The sequence below is a fragment of the Bos taurus genome, chromosome 7 (genome assembly GCF_002263795.3).
Source record: "Bos taurus isolate L1 Dominette 01449 registration number 42190680 breed Hereford chromosome 7, ARS-UCD2.0, whole genome shotgun sequence".
Classification (NCBI taxonomy): Eukaryota; Metazoa; Chordata; class Mammalia; order Artiodactyla; family Bovidae; genus Bos; species Bos taurus.
In genome coordinates, this window is record NC_037334.1 from 14,808,850 (window position 1) to 14,827,158 (window position 18,309).

An 18,309-nucleotide genomic window follows, 5' to 3' on the forward strand; every position below is an offset into this window, starting at 1 on the left:
TCAACTCTATTCCAATACATATATAGAACTAATGTATGCTCCAGCCAGTCCTCTCCTGGGTATTTATCTGAAGGAAACAAAGCTGTTCTTTTGAAAAGACAGCTGAGAATTCCCTGGTAATCCAGTGTTTGGGACTTGGCACCTTCATTGTGGGGGCAGGGTTCAATCCCAGGTCAGGAAACAGTTCTTGCAAACTTGCTGCTTTCAAAAAAAAAAAAAAGGAAAGAAAGAAAGAGGACTTCCCTGGTGGTCCAGTGGTTAAGAATCCACTGTCCAATGAAGGGGTTGCGGGTTTGATCCCTGATCAGGGAACTTGCCACAGGGCAATTAAGCCTGAGTGTGGTAACTAGTAAGCCTGCTCAATAAAACGAAGAGCCTGGGAGCCAAAAAAATAATAAGATATCTGGACCTTGTGTTCCTAGCCCTGTTACAAGCTGGGGGATGAAATCCTCTAGTACCTTCCATAAAAGCAGTGGGAAAGGAATCCTGGGTTGGAAGAACAGCATGTACGGAATGCTGAGAATAAGTGAAGTTCATTCATTCAACCAATACTATTGACCGTCTGCTTCTAATGACTGGACATTGATTCAGGTGCTGAGGCTGAGAGATTCCCTGGCCTTCTGGCACTCACGCAAATGGAAGTGATATAATCAAGTCAGTCAAAAGAATTTCAACCGGTGGATGAGTTTCAGTAATGAAACCATTAGAGCAAGTGACAGGGAATGATTAGGCTGTAGCCCAGGATGGAAGGGGCCAGAGGAGCATTGGGAAAAGGTTTTTTTTTTTAAAAAAAAAAAAAAGAAAACAAAACTTCCCTGATTCTGGGAAAGATTGAAGGCAGGAGCAGAAGGGGAGGACAGAGGATGAGATGGTTGGATGGCATCACCAACTCAGTGGACATGAGTTTGAGCAAACTCTGGCAGTTGGTGATGGACAGGGAAGCCTGGCATGCTGCAGTCCATGAGGTCGCAAAGAGTTGGACACGACTGAGCGACTGAACTGAACTGAATGTATTTATTTATTTATCTATAGTTGCACTGGGTCTTCGTTACTGCTTGGACATTTTTCTAGTTGGGGAGAGCCGGCTTCTCATTGCAGGGGCTCCTCTTGTTGTGGAGCACAGGCTCTAGGTGTGAAAGCTTCAGTAGCTGCAGCACTTGGGCTCAGTAGTTGTGGTGCATGGGCTTAAATGCTCCGAGGCGTGTGGGATCTTCCTTGACTAGGGAAGGAACCATTGTCCCCTACATTGACAGGCAGATTCTGATCCACTGTACCACCAGGGATGTCCTCTGGAAAGGCTGTAAGTGGAGGCTGAGACCCCAAGAAAGGGCTGGCTCCATCAGGGATGAGAGGAAGTGAATTCCAGTTCAAGGGAACAGCAAGGTGGTCCCACCTGAGCTCAGGATGAGTTCCGAGCAGGCACAGTGCCTGGAGTGGGGTTTGGGTACTTCTGCTCTGGTGCACAGCCTCTGGTCTGCACTGGAGCCATTCCTCCCTTCCTGAGACTGCCTGGCACCCTGGAGGAAGCCCTGCCCTTCCTGATGGCTGTGGAAAGGGGATGGGGGAGCATCTGCTTCCCTTTCTTTCAAGAAAGCACAAAGGGAATGTAGACAGAGAGTGCAAGTTTATTCTGCCAAACTGTCGCTCATTATCATCCCATCCTCATCTCAGGAAATGGCCCTCCACCCTCACAGGATATCAGAGCAGGACAAGGAGCTGACCTTGACTCTGCCCTGCTTCCAAGTCCCAAAAGTGCAGTGTGCCTGCTGCCAAACTGAATGCCAAATTGGATCACGTCTCCAGTCTCCATGGCCCACTCCAGGCTCCATCATTGCTCCCAGTTTCCTGAATCCACCCTGTCCTCCACCAAACCTCTCCTACACACACTGTAGCTACTGCTGTCTCAGGAGGGTACCTGTAAATGCCTGAGTCAGGGGTGTCTCCCCTCTGCTCAGAACCCTCCACAGCTCCCACTTCACTCAGAGGAAAAGCCAAAGTTTTCCCCAGCCCATGTTCTACCCATTCCCTCCCTACCCGCCTCTCCCCCAATTCCCTCCCTCCCTGCACTCCAGCAACAGCAGCCTCCTGGCTTTTCCTTAAGTCAATTCCTACCTCAGGGCCTTTGCACATCCAGTGTACTTTGCCTGGTACATTCCTTCCCTGATATAATCAGGATTCACTCCTCACCTCCCTCTATTCCTGGTTCAATATCACCTTCTCAGTCTTTCCCAGGATGCTCTATTTAGAGTTTTCTGAACCCTCACATTTCCTATTCCCTTCCCTACTTTATTTTTTTCTTAGCACCAAGCACAAGCTACGTCTCCATATGTTTTATTTTTTAAACATTTATGCATTTATTTATCTGTATTGAGTCTTAGTTGTTGCTTGGGTGATCCTCCATCTTCTACTTCCACTTGGGGAATCTTTAGTTGAGGCATGTGAACTCTTAGTGATGCCACGTGGGATCTAGTTCCCTGACCAGGGATGGAACCTGGGCTGGGGCTTTTGGACAGTGGAATCTTAGCCAGTGGCCCACCAGGGAAGAGTCCCTTTATGTATTTTATTTTTGTTTCTGTTGCTCCTACTTTTAATAACGATCTCTGCATGATGGCAGGAATTTTGGTCTCTTCTGTTCATTACTGTGCCCCCAGCACCTGGAATGATGCCTGGCACACAGTAGGTTCTTTAAATTTTCTTTTTGTTTTTCATTGTGTTGGGTCTTCTTTGCTGTGTGGGCTTTTCTCTAGTTGTGGAGAATGAGGGCTACTCTCTAGTTGCAGTTCACTGGCTTCTCCTTAAAGTGGCTTTTCTCCGTGTGGAGCACAGGCTCTAGGACACTTGGGCTTCTGTAGTTGTAGGACGGGGACTCAGTTGTGGCTCCCAGGCTCTAGAGCACAGGCTCAGTAGTTGTGGTGCATGCGGTTAGTTGCACCGAGGCATGTGGGATCTTTTCAAATCAGAGATCTAATCTGTCTCCTCTCCATTGGCAGGTGGATTTCTTATCACTGAGCAACCAGGGAGTCCACACTCTAGGCTGTCAACACTGTTTAAGCCACTGTGGAGCTAGAGAAGGAAGAACCACGGTTTACGGTTTTTAAACATTGGAAGGACTGATGCTAAAGCTGAAACTCCAATACTTTGGCCACCTCATGCGAAGAGTTGACTCATTGGAAAAGACTCTGATGTTGGGAGGGATTGGGGGCAGGAGGAGAAGGGGACGACAGAAGATGAGATGGATAGATGGCATCACCGACTCTATGGACATGAGTTTGAGTGAACTCCGGGAGTTGGTGACGGACAGGGAGGCCTGGCGTGCTGCGATTCATGGGGTCGCAAAGAATCGGACACGACTGAGCGACTGAACTGAACTGGACTGAACTGAAACCTCCGTAAAACTTGGGCCGCGCGGGGGAGCTCTCCGCTCGCACACTTGGGGCTGGGGCCAAAATAAACAATGATCTTAACTTGCTAAAAACCCGCCGGAAAGTGACCCCAGCGGAGGATTTTCCCAGACCTTCCGAGGGACGTCCCCGGTCCCCACTCGGCACCTTTTCCCAGGCCGTTTGGGGCGGGAATTCAGCACCCTCCACCCTTAAGAAGAAAGATCCCCGTGGAAATTCCTCAGGAACAATCTGGGAGCAGCGAGGAAAGCTTTTCTGGCTGGGCAGTGACTCGCAGCCCCTTCCCCGGGGGAAGGGCTCGAGCGTCCCTGAATGATCCTCCCTTCCCAGTCTGCCGCGCGACCTTCTTGGCCTTTCTCTGGTCTCCATGGCGACAAAGCGCGCGCCCCACAACAGGAAGCCTTAGGCGGCGGGGCTCCGCGCTTGGAGACTCCAGGATCCCTAGCCTTGAAGGGGCGGTTGCCGAGTTTGTGGATGACCGGCGCAGGCGAGGCCTGAAGCCGGGGGCGATGGCATGCGGCTTAAATGCGCAGCGCCGGACCTCCCAGCATCCCGCGCCCTCTCCCTACAAATACAAATAGAACAAGCCCGGGCGAACACCCGCACAGATTGAGTGCTGGCACCTGGGGTTGGAGTTTCAGAAGCTGCGCGCAGACGGCGGGAGTTTGAGCGCCCCCTCTCCTCCCCCATTCCGGGCCTGGGAGCTACCTCAGTTTCCCTGCCGAGGGCAAGGGTTCGAGCGCCCCCGCTCCCCGCCCCGGTCGAGGTCTTTGGCCTCAGTTTCCCCGCGGAGCCTGGGAACAGCAACTCGCTGCGTCAGGACCACGAGGCTTCCTTTTTTTTTTTCCTGGAAGCTGTAAAGACGCCCCCGTGGCCGAGGTCCAGGCCGAAAGGGGAAGCGATGAGTAGGGGAGTAGAAGCGCCCATCCGTGGGGGATGCAGCGCCCCGGATGTGATGCGCCTTGAGTCTTCCCCTCCAGGGTTCACAGGCGCCTGGAAGTGCCTGGGCCTGCTGCGGTCGCTTCTCGAGAAATCTCGGTGTCATCTGGGCGGGTACTTGCCCCTTAGGGCAGGGGCACCCGTGATCGAGAGCGCCCCAGGAGGATCCTGGGCCCCACCGAAGCGAGGGACGGTCCACTCGATTAGAGGCCTGCTTGTGCTGGGGAGTTAGACTTGAGTTCTAATGCCCTCGAAGCTGGAAGCCTCAGTCTACCCCTCCGTGGAAGGGACACGATAACAGTCCCTACCGTCTACGGTGGTTGGCAGGATCCAATAAAGCTCTTAGCTCAGTGTAAACGCAAAATCAAGGTTAGCCTGGCCCGGGGACAGGAACCCTAGCTCCGGGAGCCTTCCCTGGGTTATTTTTTTGGCTGCTGCCGCCAGGCAGCCCTCAGGACTTGAATTCGGAAATTCCGGTGTTGAGCGGCCACCGAGGGGGGACATAACCGACTTCGGCCAGGCACCCTCTCAATCCGGAAATGCCAGGGCCCTTGTTCCGGAGGGGAAAGCAGGAGGTTTCCGGGAAGCACCGCCCCCTTGGCCCCCCTCGGCCAGCCCAGCGGTATAAAAGGACCCGCGAAGCCCTGGGCGCCACAGTCTTAGCCGCGCGCCTCCGCCCCAGCTGGTCCGCCCCGCCTCCGCCTGCGATGGCTCTCGGCGCCGCCCCTGCAGCACAGCTTGCGCTCCTGGCCCTGCTCGGGACTCTGCTCCCAGGTGAGTCAGGGGTGAGGGCTGCCGTCGAGTCAGCTTTCGGGATCCGAGGTGCGCCCTGAAGCCATGGGACGACCGGCTCCCGACCGGCTGGGAATAAGGCTATTCGTACTTAGGTCAGTGTTTCTGGGAAGTTGGGGTTAGAGGCACCGATTGAAAGTCAGCAGCCGAGGGTTCCCACCCAGACCCTTCATGGCTCTATCCTGTGCTCTCCGACTGCGGATTGCCCCTCCCGAGGATCTACAGGTTTTCCGCTGTAAAATGGAGACGTTTAACAGTGGCCACCTCGCAGTGGTTGTGTCCTGGCCCCAGGAGGTGGTCTGACGGTGTAGACACACGCCCCAACCATTAGGTAGACTGGAACCCCCCTCCCCCACCCCGCCATGCACATTCTGTTCCTCACCCCGTGTCCCTAGGGGGAAGTCCAGGACTCTGCTCAGGGGAATTCCAGGGCTGACTTGCCCAGGGAGCAGAGGTTGAGAAGTGGGATGCCCCTGCAGCCCTTCCTCACCTCCAGCTAGGAGGAAGGTGAGAAGGGGAACTGTGCTGTGTGCTGTGCTAAGTTCCTTCAGTTGTGTCCAACTCTTTGCCACCCCATGGACTGTAGCCTGCCAGGCTCTTCTATCCATGGAATTCTCCAGGCAAGAATACTGAATTCCCAACCCAGTCTCCTGGGTTGGGACACTGGAACCCGTGCCTCCTTCGGCTCCTGCATTGCAGGCAGATTCTTTACTGCTGAGCTACGGGGGAAGCCCAGGAGAAGCGGGACAGCTGGCCTCAAATGCTGGCCACTTTGAAAAGCAGGAGTGTGAAAAATCCACACCATGGTTACCAGCTCAACGAAGAGTTCTAATTCAGACTCTAATCTGGAGTCTACCCTTTTCTAGCTGAGTAACCTCGCTTCGTGTGTAGGGCTCACCAGGCTCCTCTGTGCATGGGATTTCCGGGCAAGAATACTGGAGCGGGTTGCCGTTTTCTCCTCCAGGGGATCTTCCCAACCCAGGGATCGAACCTGGATCACTTGCACTGGCAGGCGGATTCTTTACCACCTGGGAAGGCCCAGCATCCCTTCCGATCTCAAAATTTCCTTCTGAATTGGGAAGGATTCCAGAATCACCCTTGGAGAATTCAAAGAGCTGCTGTTTCCCTCCATCCCAGATGGAGTAGACCCAAAGTTGAAGGCAGAAATCTTTTTTTTTTTTTTTGGGGGGGGGGCGGGGGTTGGCGAATAGGATGGATGGGCTCAGAGAGACATTTTTTCAGCTTTGAAAGTGCCGTGGTCTGAGGGAGCTCATCAGAACAGACCGCCTCTTTCTTATCTGCAGCCACTGCCTACCTGCCCTGTGCTAGGAGTTGCTTATGTCAGCGGAAGTTGTGGTGACTGTATTTGCCCACTTTATAGATAGAGGAAAGTGAGGCCCAGAGAGGGGAAACCGCTTGTCCAAGGGAGTGGGGACTAGCCTGATTGGAGCCCCTTTACCCCTGAAGGACTGGCTCCCTCCCCTTGACCTCTTGGGATTGAAACATACACTGACTTCATGCCCCTCTTTTGCTAAAATCCTCCCCGTCTGCTCAGAAGTTCCTCAGAATGAAGACCACATCCCTGGCATGGCTTAACACTGCCTGCATGATTCTCTTGACCCTGTTTCCCCCCAACTTATCCCTTACTCTGCTCCAGCCACCCTGCCTCAGGACCTCTGTACTTGCTATTCCTGAAGGTCATTTTCCTTTTCTCTGGAATGGCTTGCTTCCGCTCTTCATCCTAATCTCTGGCTCACATATTCCCCAGTCACCAAGGCACTGTCTGTTCTCTCATCCCATTTTGTTTTTGCCAAAACCCTTGTCAGCATCAGTTGTTAATTATGTTGTTTACTCATGAATTTTTCTGTCTCCCACACTGAAGGCAGAGTTTTGTCTTGTTCAATGCTGTGTCCCCAGCACGGGCTGAATGCAGTAATATTGATGAGCCCCAGCTGTCATGCCTGACAACCCCCCTTTTGATTCCAGGGCCTGGAGGTGCCGGAATATCAATACATCCTTCAAAAGCCATCATACCCCGTGGAGACTCCCTGACGGTGAACTGCAGTAACTCCTGTGACCAAAAGTCAACATTTGGCCTAGAGACTGTATTAATCAAGGAGGAAGTGGGCCGTGGGGACAACTGGAAGGTTTTTCAACTGCGTGATGTGCAGGAAGACATCGAGCTGTTTTGCTACTCAAACTGTCACAAGGAACAGACAATAGCTTCAATGAACCTCACCGTATACTGTGAGTGGCTGGGTCCAGGGCCTGGACTAGGCAGACTGTGCTGGGGAGGTGGACAGGGGAGTCCCCAGCAGGTTGGAACAACCTTTATAACTTGGTGGGTGAAGGCAGGGTCTCACTGAAGAGCAGGGGTTCTATCTTTGAAAAGTCTCATTGTTGGTCTGGAACTCTTCCTTGAACTTCCTTGGGCGTGCCTTTGGAGTATGGTCAGAGAATCAGAACATTCAAGAATGCTGGCTCTCTAGGCCTCTTTAAACAGATGACAAAGTTGTAGATCTGACTCTTTAGAAAAAGATGCTGGGGGTTTCCTGGCAGTGGTTAGGATTCCGGGATTTCACTACCTCGGACTAGGTTCAATCCCTGAGATCTATCATCCTGCAAGCCTCACAGCTTGGCCAAAGGGGGAAAAAAAAAAAAGATGAGAATTCAAATTAGCCCTGAGATGACACTTTTCACTTATTGGCAACAATCCAGAGAATTGATAACAGCTGTGTTGGCAAGGGTGTGCGGAAGCAGGTAATCCTAGGACATTGCTGACAGTGTAGGGGCGCAAAAAGCACAACTTCCAGTGGGGCAGGGGGCAGCAGTCTTCAAAAATGTCACACAAAGGGGTCCTTTGATAGAGAAGCCCACTCCTGGGAATTGGGCCTATAGATGGTCCTACCCATGAGGGAACTGAGAGGGGGCAGGGTTATTCACTGTGGCTTGATCAGGACGCGCAAAAATTTGCAAGCCACTCGTATGTAGGGAACTGGGGAAAGAAAGCAGTTCGATCTGGAATAGTATGCAACTGTATAAAAGAAGGAGACCGCTCTCCCCAACCCCTGGCAATCACTAGCCTGCTTTCTGTCTCTGTGTTTTCCTATTGTGGACATTTCCTTTACATGGATCATGGAGTGTGTGGCCCAGTGTATCTGGCTTCTTTCACTTATCAAACTGTTCAAGGTTTATCCATGTTACAGCATGTATTAGTACTTAATGCCTTTTATGGCTAAATAATATTTTATCGTATGGATGTAGAACATTTTATCTACCCATTAGTTGATGGCCATTTGGCTTGTTTCCATCTTTTTAGGTGGGATAGTGGTCACTCTAGCAGAGAGAGAGTGCTAGTGGTTGATGGGGGCATTTAGGGGACTTCTGGGGTGACTAAAAAAATTCTATCTTGAGTAGTATTTACAAGAGTCCTAACCTTAAAGCAGTTATATTAACCTGCACATTTACTTTTTTATGGTTTTCTGCTTCTTAGTATAACAATTAAAAATGTTTTTTAAAAAAGAATGAGATGGAAACTGCCAGGGGTACTGTCAAGTTCAAAAGAAGTAAGGTCCTGTCCAGACTCAGTAGTACACCTATCACAGTGTTAGAGAGCCACAGGGGCTAGGTGAGGAAGACTGTGTTTCTGCATTAAAGAGCCCTGAGAGGAAACACAGTAAATGAGAATAATAGCTGGCTGTGAGCAGAGAAGCTGGGGGCCTCTGGGAGAGGGCAGGGGGTCTAGTTTTCTCTGTGTACCTTTTGTTTCCTTTGGGCATTTTGACGTGTGACAGTGAATTAACATGAATATAAGCAATAAATCAGTTCAGTTCAGTTCAGTCTCTAGGTCATGTCCAACTCTTTGCAACCCCGTAGACTACAGCACTCCAGGCTTCCCTGTCCATCATCAACTCCCGGAGCTTGCTCAGACTCATGGCCATTGAGTCGGTGATGCCATCCAACCATCTCATCCTCTGTCTTCCCCTTCTCCTTCTGCCTTCAATCTTTCCCAGCATCAGGGTCTTTTCCAGTGAGTCAGTTCTTTGAATCAGGTGGCCAAAGTGTTGGAGTTTCAGCTTCAGCATCAGTCCTTTCAGTGAATATTCAGGACTGATTTCCTTTAGGATTGACTGGTTTGATCTCCTTGCAGTCCAAGGGACTGTCAAGAGTCTTCTCCAACACCACAGTTCAAAAGCATCAATTCTTCAGTGCTCAGCTTTCTTTATGGTACAGTTCTCACGTCCATACATGACTACTGGAAAAACGGATCCGCCTGCAATGCAGGAGACCTGGGTTCTATCCCTGGGTTGGGAAGATCCCCTGGAGAAGGGAAAGGCTACCCACTCCAGTATTCTGGCTTGGAGAATTCCATGGATACTATATTATTCATTTGGGCTTCCCTGATAGCTGAGTTGGTAAAGAAATAGAGACATGAATTTCAAATTAAAACAGAAGAAAATAAAAAAGGAGGAAAGAAAGAAGATTGGCCTACTGGCTTTGGGATTAGACAGCCTTGGGTTCTAGTCCCAGCATATGTGTGTGTGTGTGTGTTCAGTCGTGTCCAACTCTTTGCGGCCCCATGGACTATAGCCTGCGAGGCTCCTCTGTTCATGGGATTCTGTAGTCAAGAATACTGGAATGATTGCTGCTTCCTACTCTAGGGGATCTTCCTGACCAGGGTTTGAACAAGCATCCACTGCCTCCTACATTGGCAGGTGGATTCTTTACCACTGAGCCACCTGGGAAACCCCTAGTCCCAGTAGGGTCCTCACTAACTGGGTGACCCCAGTGTGGGGGAGAGAGGGGGAAACCCATGGCTCCTGATTGATTTTCACTTGAAACCTCCTTGGAAGGATTTAATGATGCAGTGAGGCCTGAAGGACATTCTGCCTTCACAGTACCTGTGTCAAAGAAGCTTTGGGGTAAATATCAGGTTTGTTTCTGGTTTGAAGGATGTTTGAGCATCGGCTAGCCAAGTGAGGGAAGTCCCCAAACATTCCCAGTGGCCTCTGAAACCACACCCCCACCCAGAAACATCTTCACATAACTGTCTGCCTCTCAGCCTGAGAGCTGAAAGCCCCTCCCGCCAGGTTTGAGTCCTTGCACTACTACGTTTCTCCTTCTTTGGCTTCCAGACTTTACCTTAGTTTTCACCTCTGGGAAATGGAACAGATGGGCGTACCCAGTAGCAAGGCGTCACCTAGGAGACACTGTAGCTTGGTCTTGCCCCACCACCAGTGGAAAGATAAGAGAGCATCTCTGGATGGCTGAGCTTTCTCTAGAAGGAGCTGTAATTCCTGCAGGAGGGAAGCCCTAGCTGGGCTTTGTAGGACATGTAGGAGTTGGTAAAGACAGGCATTCTAGTCAGAAGGAGCAGACTGGGCAAAGGTTTGGAGTGGAGAAACAAACAGCCTGGGATTGGGGAAACCAGAGGGATTGACTATCAAAAGATCAGTGTCACTGGAGCTGAGTCTGGCAGGACCTCGACTGCCAGGCTGTGAAGCTGAGATTTCTCCTTTGGGAAATAGGGAGCCATGGAGGATGTGTAAGCAGGCCAGGGATCTAGAGCAGAGGGCTGAACTTAGAGGAAGCCAGAGAGCAGCTGGCCGTGGACCCAATCCAGGTCACACATCTCATGGGCAGTGACACGTACAAGAAGGGAGTGGCCGACAAACATTTGAAGGGTGGAGTAATCAGGACTCAGTTTGGCACTAAAGATGGGGAGTCAAGGAGAGATACCGGTGGAACAGACCTCTTGCCCCAGTCTGGCTTTCAGGGCAAGGAGCTAGGCTTGCAGATGTGAGTCCCATTTTGGGACTGTGGTCTGAGGAGGCCTTCAGCTCTGCAAACAAGGGTTTGCAACAGATGGTCAGAAGTAAGAGTTGAATGCCTGGGGGTTTTCTCACCCCCTCTTTTTTAACAGCTTTTAATGTACAATGCAATGAACTTTGGTGTATTTATAGAAGTGTACAACCACAATCTACTTTAAGAATGTATCTGTCATATCCCTCACCTTAAAATTAACCTCATGCCCATTTACAGTCACTCTCTCAATTTCTGAAGTGGATTAATAATAGTCCTAAAAAAAATAATATTACTCCTACCTTCATTAGTCCCAGCTTACAGCTTAGAAAACTGAGGCTTGGTTTCTATAGCCACAAGGGCTGGGACTGTTCAGTGGCAAAGTCACTCCCCCATAACCCATAGCAAAGAAGCAGAAAAGCTAGGAATCAACTCTAGGCTCCTAACATGTTAAGATCTCTGCTTTTTCTTTTTTTGGTTGGAAAAGGAAAGTTTGCTTTGTTCAGGGGGTTGGCAATCTGGGGAGAAGGTGAACTCATGTCCCAAAACCAACTCCCAACATCACTGCTGTTTAAGTGACATTTCAGGGCCACTTGAGAAGGGACTAGGAGTGGGAAGCCTCAAGACCTCTCCTTGGGGAGTCTAGGGTGGAGCAGGGGGCTCTCAATGCTAAGCCACAGCTAATGCTGGCAATTTCCACTGGCAGGAAGATCCAGGCTTGGAATTCTTACCTCATGCAGAATGGAGACCCTGGCCTGTGAATACCCTGCCCACAGATACTGGTTTCAGGGGATACTTGGGGGTATTTTTTTTTTTTGAGCATCTGTGGGTTGTTCTTACATTTTTGACATTTCAGGGGATCAGACAGTTTATTTGGGAACCTTCAAAAGCAGGCTTCCGAAAGGCCTCAAATAGGTGTGGGTACTCCAACCTCATTCTTTCTACAAACACAGAGCACCTCCCGTGTGCCAACAGTACAACAGGGAACAAAAAAAAGATTCCTGCCCTCCTGAACTGACATTCCATGGCAGGAATAATAGAAAACAAATGAACTCAGTCGATGATTTTGTACCTCAGAGGTGAGAGATGCTATGCAGAAAAATATGGCCAAAGAGAGAAGGAAGAACAGAAGTTTTGTTTTGTTTTGTTTTTTTATAGCAAAGTCTAGAGACTGGGCAGCTTAAATGTACTGTATTTATTTACTGGGACTCCTGGCAATAGCCTTTAAGTTCCTTTCCCACTTGTGACTCTCAGATGCTGCAATGAATAAAGAGTTGTTTTGCCTCCTTCACAACCACTTGGGGACATCTCACCAGGTTATCCTGAAGCTCTTAACATTCCCATCTGGCTTAGGTGGTTTGGGGAGTGTTGTGGGGAAAAAGTGGTGAGGTTCCTGGAGCAGGTGTGTCCAGGGCCCCAACACACCCGCTGTGGGCAGGCAGCCAGCCTGTCCTGTTCACATAACACCCCTTTCCCCTGCAGGGTTCCCGGAGCATGTGGAGCTGGCTCCCCTGCCCCTCTGGCAGCCTGTGGGTGAAGAACTCAACCTGAGCTGCCTGGTGTCTGGCGGGGCCCCCCGGGCCCACCTCTCCGTGGTGCTGCTCCGAGGGGAGGAGGAGCTGGCCCGGCAGCCCGTGGGAAAGGGGGAGCCCGCCAAGGTCATGTTCACAGTGCAGTCGAGAAGAGAGGACCATGGCACCAATTTCTCTTGCCGCTGGGAACTGGACCTGCGGTCACAAGGGCTGGAACTCTTCCAGAACACCTCGGCCCCCAGGAAGCTCCAGACCTATGGTGAGGCACTGGGGAGCCAGCAGAGAAGATGCACTGAGGGGGATTTCTTGCTTGGGATGCGGGGTCCCTGGGAAGCAGAGGCCCCTGGCCATGGGGCTGCTGAGAAAGTGGCAACCTTGATTGCAAAGGCTTCTGGGAAGAGCATCTTCTTGGCCACTGGGGTGGAATGTTCTGGGCTGGGTGCCTGCACTGAAGGATGATCTGGAAAGGCTGTGACCCAGGGCAAGCGGTAGGTGTGTCCTGAGACAAGAGTGACCTAGCCAGTTTCCCTGGAAGAGGGCGTTCCAGGCCGGGGGATGGAAATGGCCGGGGAGAGGGCTTCAGGATGTCTGTCTGCCCCCTGTTTACACCGGCTCTGTCTCGCCAGTCCTGCCATCGATCGACCCTCACCTTGAGGTCCCCCCGATTGTGGAAGTAGGCTCACGGTGGCCGGTGAATTGCACGCTGGATGGACTGTTCCCAGCCTCAGACGCTAAGGTCTACCTGGTGCTGGGGGACCAGAAACTGGAATCCAATATCACGTACGATGGTGACTCTGTCTTGGCCAAGGCCTGGATGGAGGAAAATGAGGAGGGCACCCATTCCTTGAAGTGTTCAGTGAGTCTGGGAGAGGTCAGCCGGAGGACGCAAGAGAACGTGACTGTCTATAGTAAGTAGAAACCCAAGTGAGCCTTCCAAGGGGCTGGGGCTAATGCCAGGGGTGGGGCTCACTGTGTGTCTCACTTCCAGGCTTCCCACTTCCCACCCTGACCCTGAGTCCTCCTGAGGTCTCAGAATGGACTACTGTGACTGTGGAATGTGTGGCCCGTGATGGAGCTGTGGTGAAGCTGAATGGAACCTCAGCTGTGCCGCCGGGTCCGAGGGCCCAATTGAAGCTGAACGCCAGTGCCAGCGACCACAGGAGCAACTTCTCCTGCTCTGCTGCCCTGGAGATAGCTGGGCAGGTGGTCCACAAACACCAGACCCTGGAGCTCCATGTCCTGTGTGAGTGAGGCCGCTGGACAATGACCCCTAAGTTCCAAGCCCCAACCACCAAGACCCTAAGAGCTCCTGCCCTCCAAGGCCTACCATCACCCCTACCGACCCCCTCCCTAATCTTGTTGTGTTTCTTCAGACGGCCCCCGACTAGACCAGCGGGATTGCCCGGGAAACTGGACGTGGCAGGAAGGCTCGGAACAGACCCTGAAGTGCGAGGCTCAGGGGAACCCAATCCCCAAGCTGAACTGTAGCCGGAAAGGGGACGGGGCTTCGCTGCCCATCGGGGACCTGAGGCCCGTTAGGCGGGAGGTGGCGGGCACCTACCTGTGTCGGGCCACCAGCGCTCGTGGCAGAGTCACCCGTGAAGTGGTCCTGAACGTGCTCCGTGAGTTCGAGTTCTGGAATGGGCAGGGCAGGGGCAATGTGGCCAGCTCAACACTCACTGCTGCCTTGTGTCCTCCCCACAGACGGCCAGAATATCCTGGACATTGTCATTCCGGTAGTAGCTGTGACCCTCATCTTGGGTGCTCTGGGCACCGCCGGTTATGTCTATAACTACCAGCGGAAGATCCAGAAATACGAGCTGCAGAAGGCCCGGAAGGCCCAAGAAGAGGCTGCCTTGAAACTGAATGCACAATCCACGCCGCCCTGAGCCCACCCCAGGATAGGACTTCTTCAGCTCCCCAAGCCATGACAAATGGGGCTGCATCAACCAATGGTGGACACATGCCGTTAAGCTACACCCACCTTCCCTGGATGCCAGAGGACCAAATAGAGGACTCAGTCAGGACAAATAGCATGTGGGGTCATGGCTTCTGCACAGTTATGACCCCCAGGCCTCACACCTGACCTGGAGCCACAGGACTAAGACAAAAGAAGGGGCCAAGACTCAGGGCATGACTCTGAGGGATGTCAAAGTCTGACCTGGCCGGAGGCTGTGTGATGGAGACCCTTACCTCCAGCATGGGGACACTCAAATGGGAAACATTGAAACTCACCTCCTGCTGTGTGTGCTGAGGCCCTATAGTCCGAAGAGAGATGTAGCCCTGCTCAGACACATGCAGCATTGAAACACAAATCCCCACACTTCCTGAACAGAAACCAGCTCCGGCATTACTGTCCACAGACTGTTCCCAGATCTTGATGATGACATATTTATTCACTGGTTTTTCTACTAGCTATTTATTGAGTGCCTTCTATGGGGGCTAGAATTTGTAAACAAGAACACTGATTCCAGCCCTCAGGGAGCTCTCAGTCGAATCTCATTCAGGGTCGTCAGGTACAACTATTAGGGCTATGCACTGCACAAGAGTGCCTGGCAAAAAGATTAAGTGGGGCTAGGATTTCCCACTCCATTGGCCAAGCTGCTTTCTCCCAGAAAGGGATTAGTAATGATGATAGGGTATTGCTGGTGACATGCCCAGAGATGACCCACTGAGCCCTTATACCCCAGAATTAGCGCTGACCTCTGTTAAGACACCTCTCCACCCATATGCATCTCTGCTAATGCTCACAATGACACTTGGTTGTTTAGTCACTGAGATGTGTCCGACTCTTGTGACCCATGGACTGTAGCCTCCCAGGCTGCTCTGTCCATGGGATTCTGACACTTGGTGGCAGGCCTAAATGTGGTGCTCACTCCTTCATAGCTACACCACAGGGTCACATGAAACTCTGCCCAACCCCTGTGTGCCCCTGCCTTGCCCTTCCTGTTTCCATCTCAGTGGGACCACACAGTTCCAAATTCCTGCAGGGACGAGGGTCCTGCAGGCAGTGGGGAGGAGAGGCCTGGGAGTAGCCCCCCCCCCACAGCGTGGGAAGCCTCTCCCCTGTGCTAATAAAGCTGTTTCATCCTCCCAGCCTTGTGTGAGTTGAGGGGAGGTGTCATGTCCAGCTGGAACTCTTTCTACCAGTTTTCCCATTTCCTGCTCCAAGAAAAGGCTGGGAGTTCAAGGCCCAGCCCTCAGGCTCTAATCCAAATGTGAGGCTTATTAGGGCCTTTGAAGACTTTAGTGAAAATAAAAAATCCCTCTCCAGAAAAAAACATGACGTTTGGTTTGGAATGGCGTCGAGAGTCCATTTGTTAAGCTGTAGGGGTGGGGTGTATCCTGCAAGGCTCCTGGGCCCCTCAGTCTCTGTCTCTCACCCCCCTTTCCCCACCAGGTGGGGCCGAGGAGGCGGTGCTACGAGCCTCCTTATCTCCAGAGCCAGCTGTGACTCCCTGGCGCCCAGCCCTTCAGTCCGGGCTTTTTGCCATGGGGTCTGTGCTCCTCGTCTTGCTTCTGCTTTTGCTGTCGCCCTCCTACCCACGAGGCGGGAGCGCGCGGAGGCGTCGGGGTGCGCGGACGCAAAGCCCGGGGGGCAGCTCTCACCCACAGTTCTGGGTGCGCCTAAGCCCCGACTTCAAGGCAGTGCCGCTGGGGGGCTCAGTGTGGCTCAACTGCAGCAGCAGCTGCCCACTCCCGGAGGGTTCCAGCCTCCGCACCGAGCTGCGGCGGGGTGAGACGCTCAGTGGGCCCCGCTGGGTATCCTACCAGCTGCTGGATGTGAGGGCCTGGAATTCCGATGTGCACTGCTTCGTCACCTGCGCGGGAGAAACCCGGGGGACCACGGCCAGGATTACAGCCTACAGTGAGGGACAGGGCTCAAGCCGGTCTGGGGTGAGGGGAGCAGGACGGAGTGGGGGTAGTTGACAGTCGCGCTAGGAGGAGCCCTCGGACCTTGCCCAGCGGCCCCCTCTTGCTTTAGAACAGCCAAGCAGCGTGATCCTGGAGCCTCCGGTCTTAATGGGCAGTGACTACACTCTGCGCTGCCACGTGACACACGTCTTCCCCGTGGGCTTCTTCGTGGTGACTCTGAGGCGCGGTGGCCGAGTCATCTACTCCGAGAGCCTGGAGCGCTTCACCGGCCTGGATCTGGCCAACGTGACGCTGACTTACCTGTTGCCCTCCCGGCCCGGTGACTTTGGGCAGCCCTTTACCTGCCACGCCCGCCTCAATCTGGACGGCCTGGTGGTCCTCAGTAGCTCGGCACCCGTGACGCTGCCAGTCCCCGGTGAGGCACCCTTATAATCCTGGGAGGAGTGGGGAGGTGTTATGACCCCAAAAGGGGGCAAGGGCCAAGCTAGAGCATGTCCATGGGGGTCCTCACACCTCCAAGCGCTCTGTTTCGAATTCTCCCCTCCTATTCCCAGCTTGGAGTCCTGCGTCCATAGCCTTGGCCTCTACCTCCATCGCAGCCTTTGTGGGGATCTTTCTTGTCGTGGGGGCCCTCTGTCTGCGAAAGTACCTATCGATGCAGCCTCCGGCATAGAGGCATTGGTCCATGCAGGCTGAACTGGAGGAAAAAGCAATCTGGGACAACTGGTGGAACCTTGCCTGGATCAATAAAGACTTTCTCAGCCAGCTCTGCCCCTGGGCATAAAGTTCCCCCATTAGGGCATCTCCTATGACTGAAGTGGTCTTCTTTTTTGGCCTAGCCTCTTTCATTTTTCTCCAAGTTGCCTTGTCTCCCTGAGGGCCCTTGAGGTTTCCTCACTCTAGTCTCCCATACGGGAGCCCCAATCCCCCTGCACTGCCAGCTTGTGTAGTAAGAACCTCTCTCCTGGTCATTATCAGTGAGGAGCAGAAGGGCAAAACATGGGCCCTAGGGGGCTTCAAGATCTGAGAAGGCTGCTTCCTGGTGTGGCTTCTTCTGATTGGCTCCAGCGCTGCCACACAGCAGCTCTGATTGGATGTTAAGTTTCCTACCCCGCCCCCTTTAGACCTTGCACTTTACTGGAGGGCAGGGGCGGGGCGAGAAGTAATCCCCAGAGTTCACCATTAGCTCTAAGAGGGAGGGTACAGGTGGGCGGGGTCATATGTATATTTTGACGGACTTGGATCTGCAGAAAAGATACCCGGGTGGTGACTGAGAAGGTGCAACCATATGGTGTGTGTGTGGGAGGGGGCGGGTGTGTGTCACAGACTCACAGCCTGGAAACATCCTGATAGTCACCCGGCCAGATGGGCACATGGAGAGCGTCCAAATCTGGGGCCCAGAGACAGGGTCAAAAGTATCACAGTTGGCCTCTTGGCCTCGGGTGGACACAGAATCCAGACCTGCAGCGGATGCCTGGCAAGGCCCGTGTGGTCCAGGGCCCCGCCCGCCGCGCAGAAAGCGGATGGGGACGCTCTTCGGCGGCTTCAGCTCACACACGCCGCGCAGACACGTGCCTGCTGCACGCTGGGTAAATACAAGACCCAGAGCCGAGCCGACCCTAATTTAGACGCCCGAGAACGCAGCGAGCACGCACACGTGTTCCCAACTCGCTGTCACTTTCGTCCCCGCCCCTTCTGTCGCGTGCGGGGGCGGAGCCAGAGAAAGACTAGAGGCGTGGCTGTAACTCTTAGCTCCCTGGGGTTAAAAGGGAAAGGATCAGTGAGCGAGCCATCTCGAAATCTCCTAGAACCTTTCCACCCCCAGCTTCCGCTTCTCAGATCTCTCCTAGCCCCCAACTCAATCCCCGCTTTCAGGGGCTCTGGTGGGAGGGATTAAATATGGAGATGGAGTTCGGAGTCCAGCTCATTATGGCATCTAAGCAAGTGGTGGGTGGGGGTTTGCGAAG

The 18,309-nt window shown here is 52.9% G+C and overlaps 2 protein-coding genes across 2 annotated transcripts; both read left to right on the top strand.

The window, feature by feature from the left end:
- Positions 1-4,993: 4,993 nt before the first annotated feature.
- Positions 4,994-15,562, top strand: ICAM1 (intercellular adhesion molecule 1; the record flags this gene model as incomplete). The annotated part of the gene is given in 7 exon segments (NM_174348.2): positions 4,994-5,114; positions 7,119-7,379; positions 12,417-12,725; positions 13,093-13,374; positions 13,455-13,709; positions 13,840-14,088; positions 14,171-15,562. Coding segments are annotated over 7 exon segments (1,608 nt in total). The 3' UTR covers positions 14,356-15,562.
- Positions 15,563-15,941: 379 nt separating this feature from the next.
- ICAM4 (intercellular adhesion molecule 4) lies at positions 15,942-18,226 on the top strand. The gene is made up of 3 exons (XM_002688841.6): positions 15,942-16,334; positions 16,452-16,757; positions 16,897-18,226. Exons 1-3 carry the CDS (start codon positions 15,959-15,961, stop codon positions 17,013-17,015), a joined length of 801 nt encoding a protein of 266 aa, XP_002688887.2. The 5' UTR covers positions 15,942-15,958; the 3' UTR covers positions 17,016-18,226.
- The last annotated feature ends 83 nt before the right edge of the window (positions 18,227-18,309 follow it).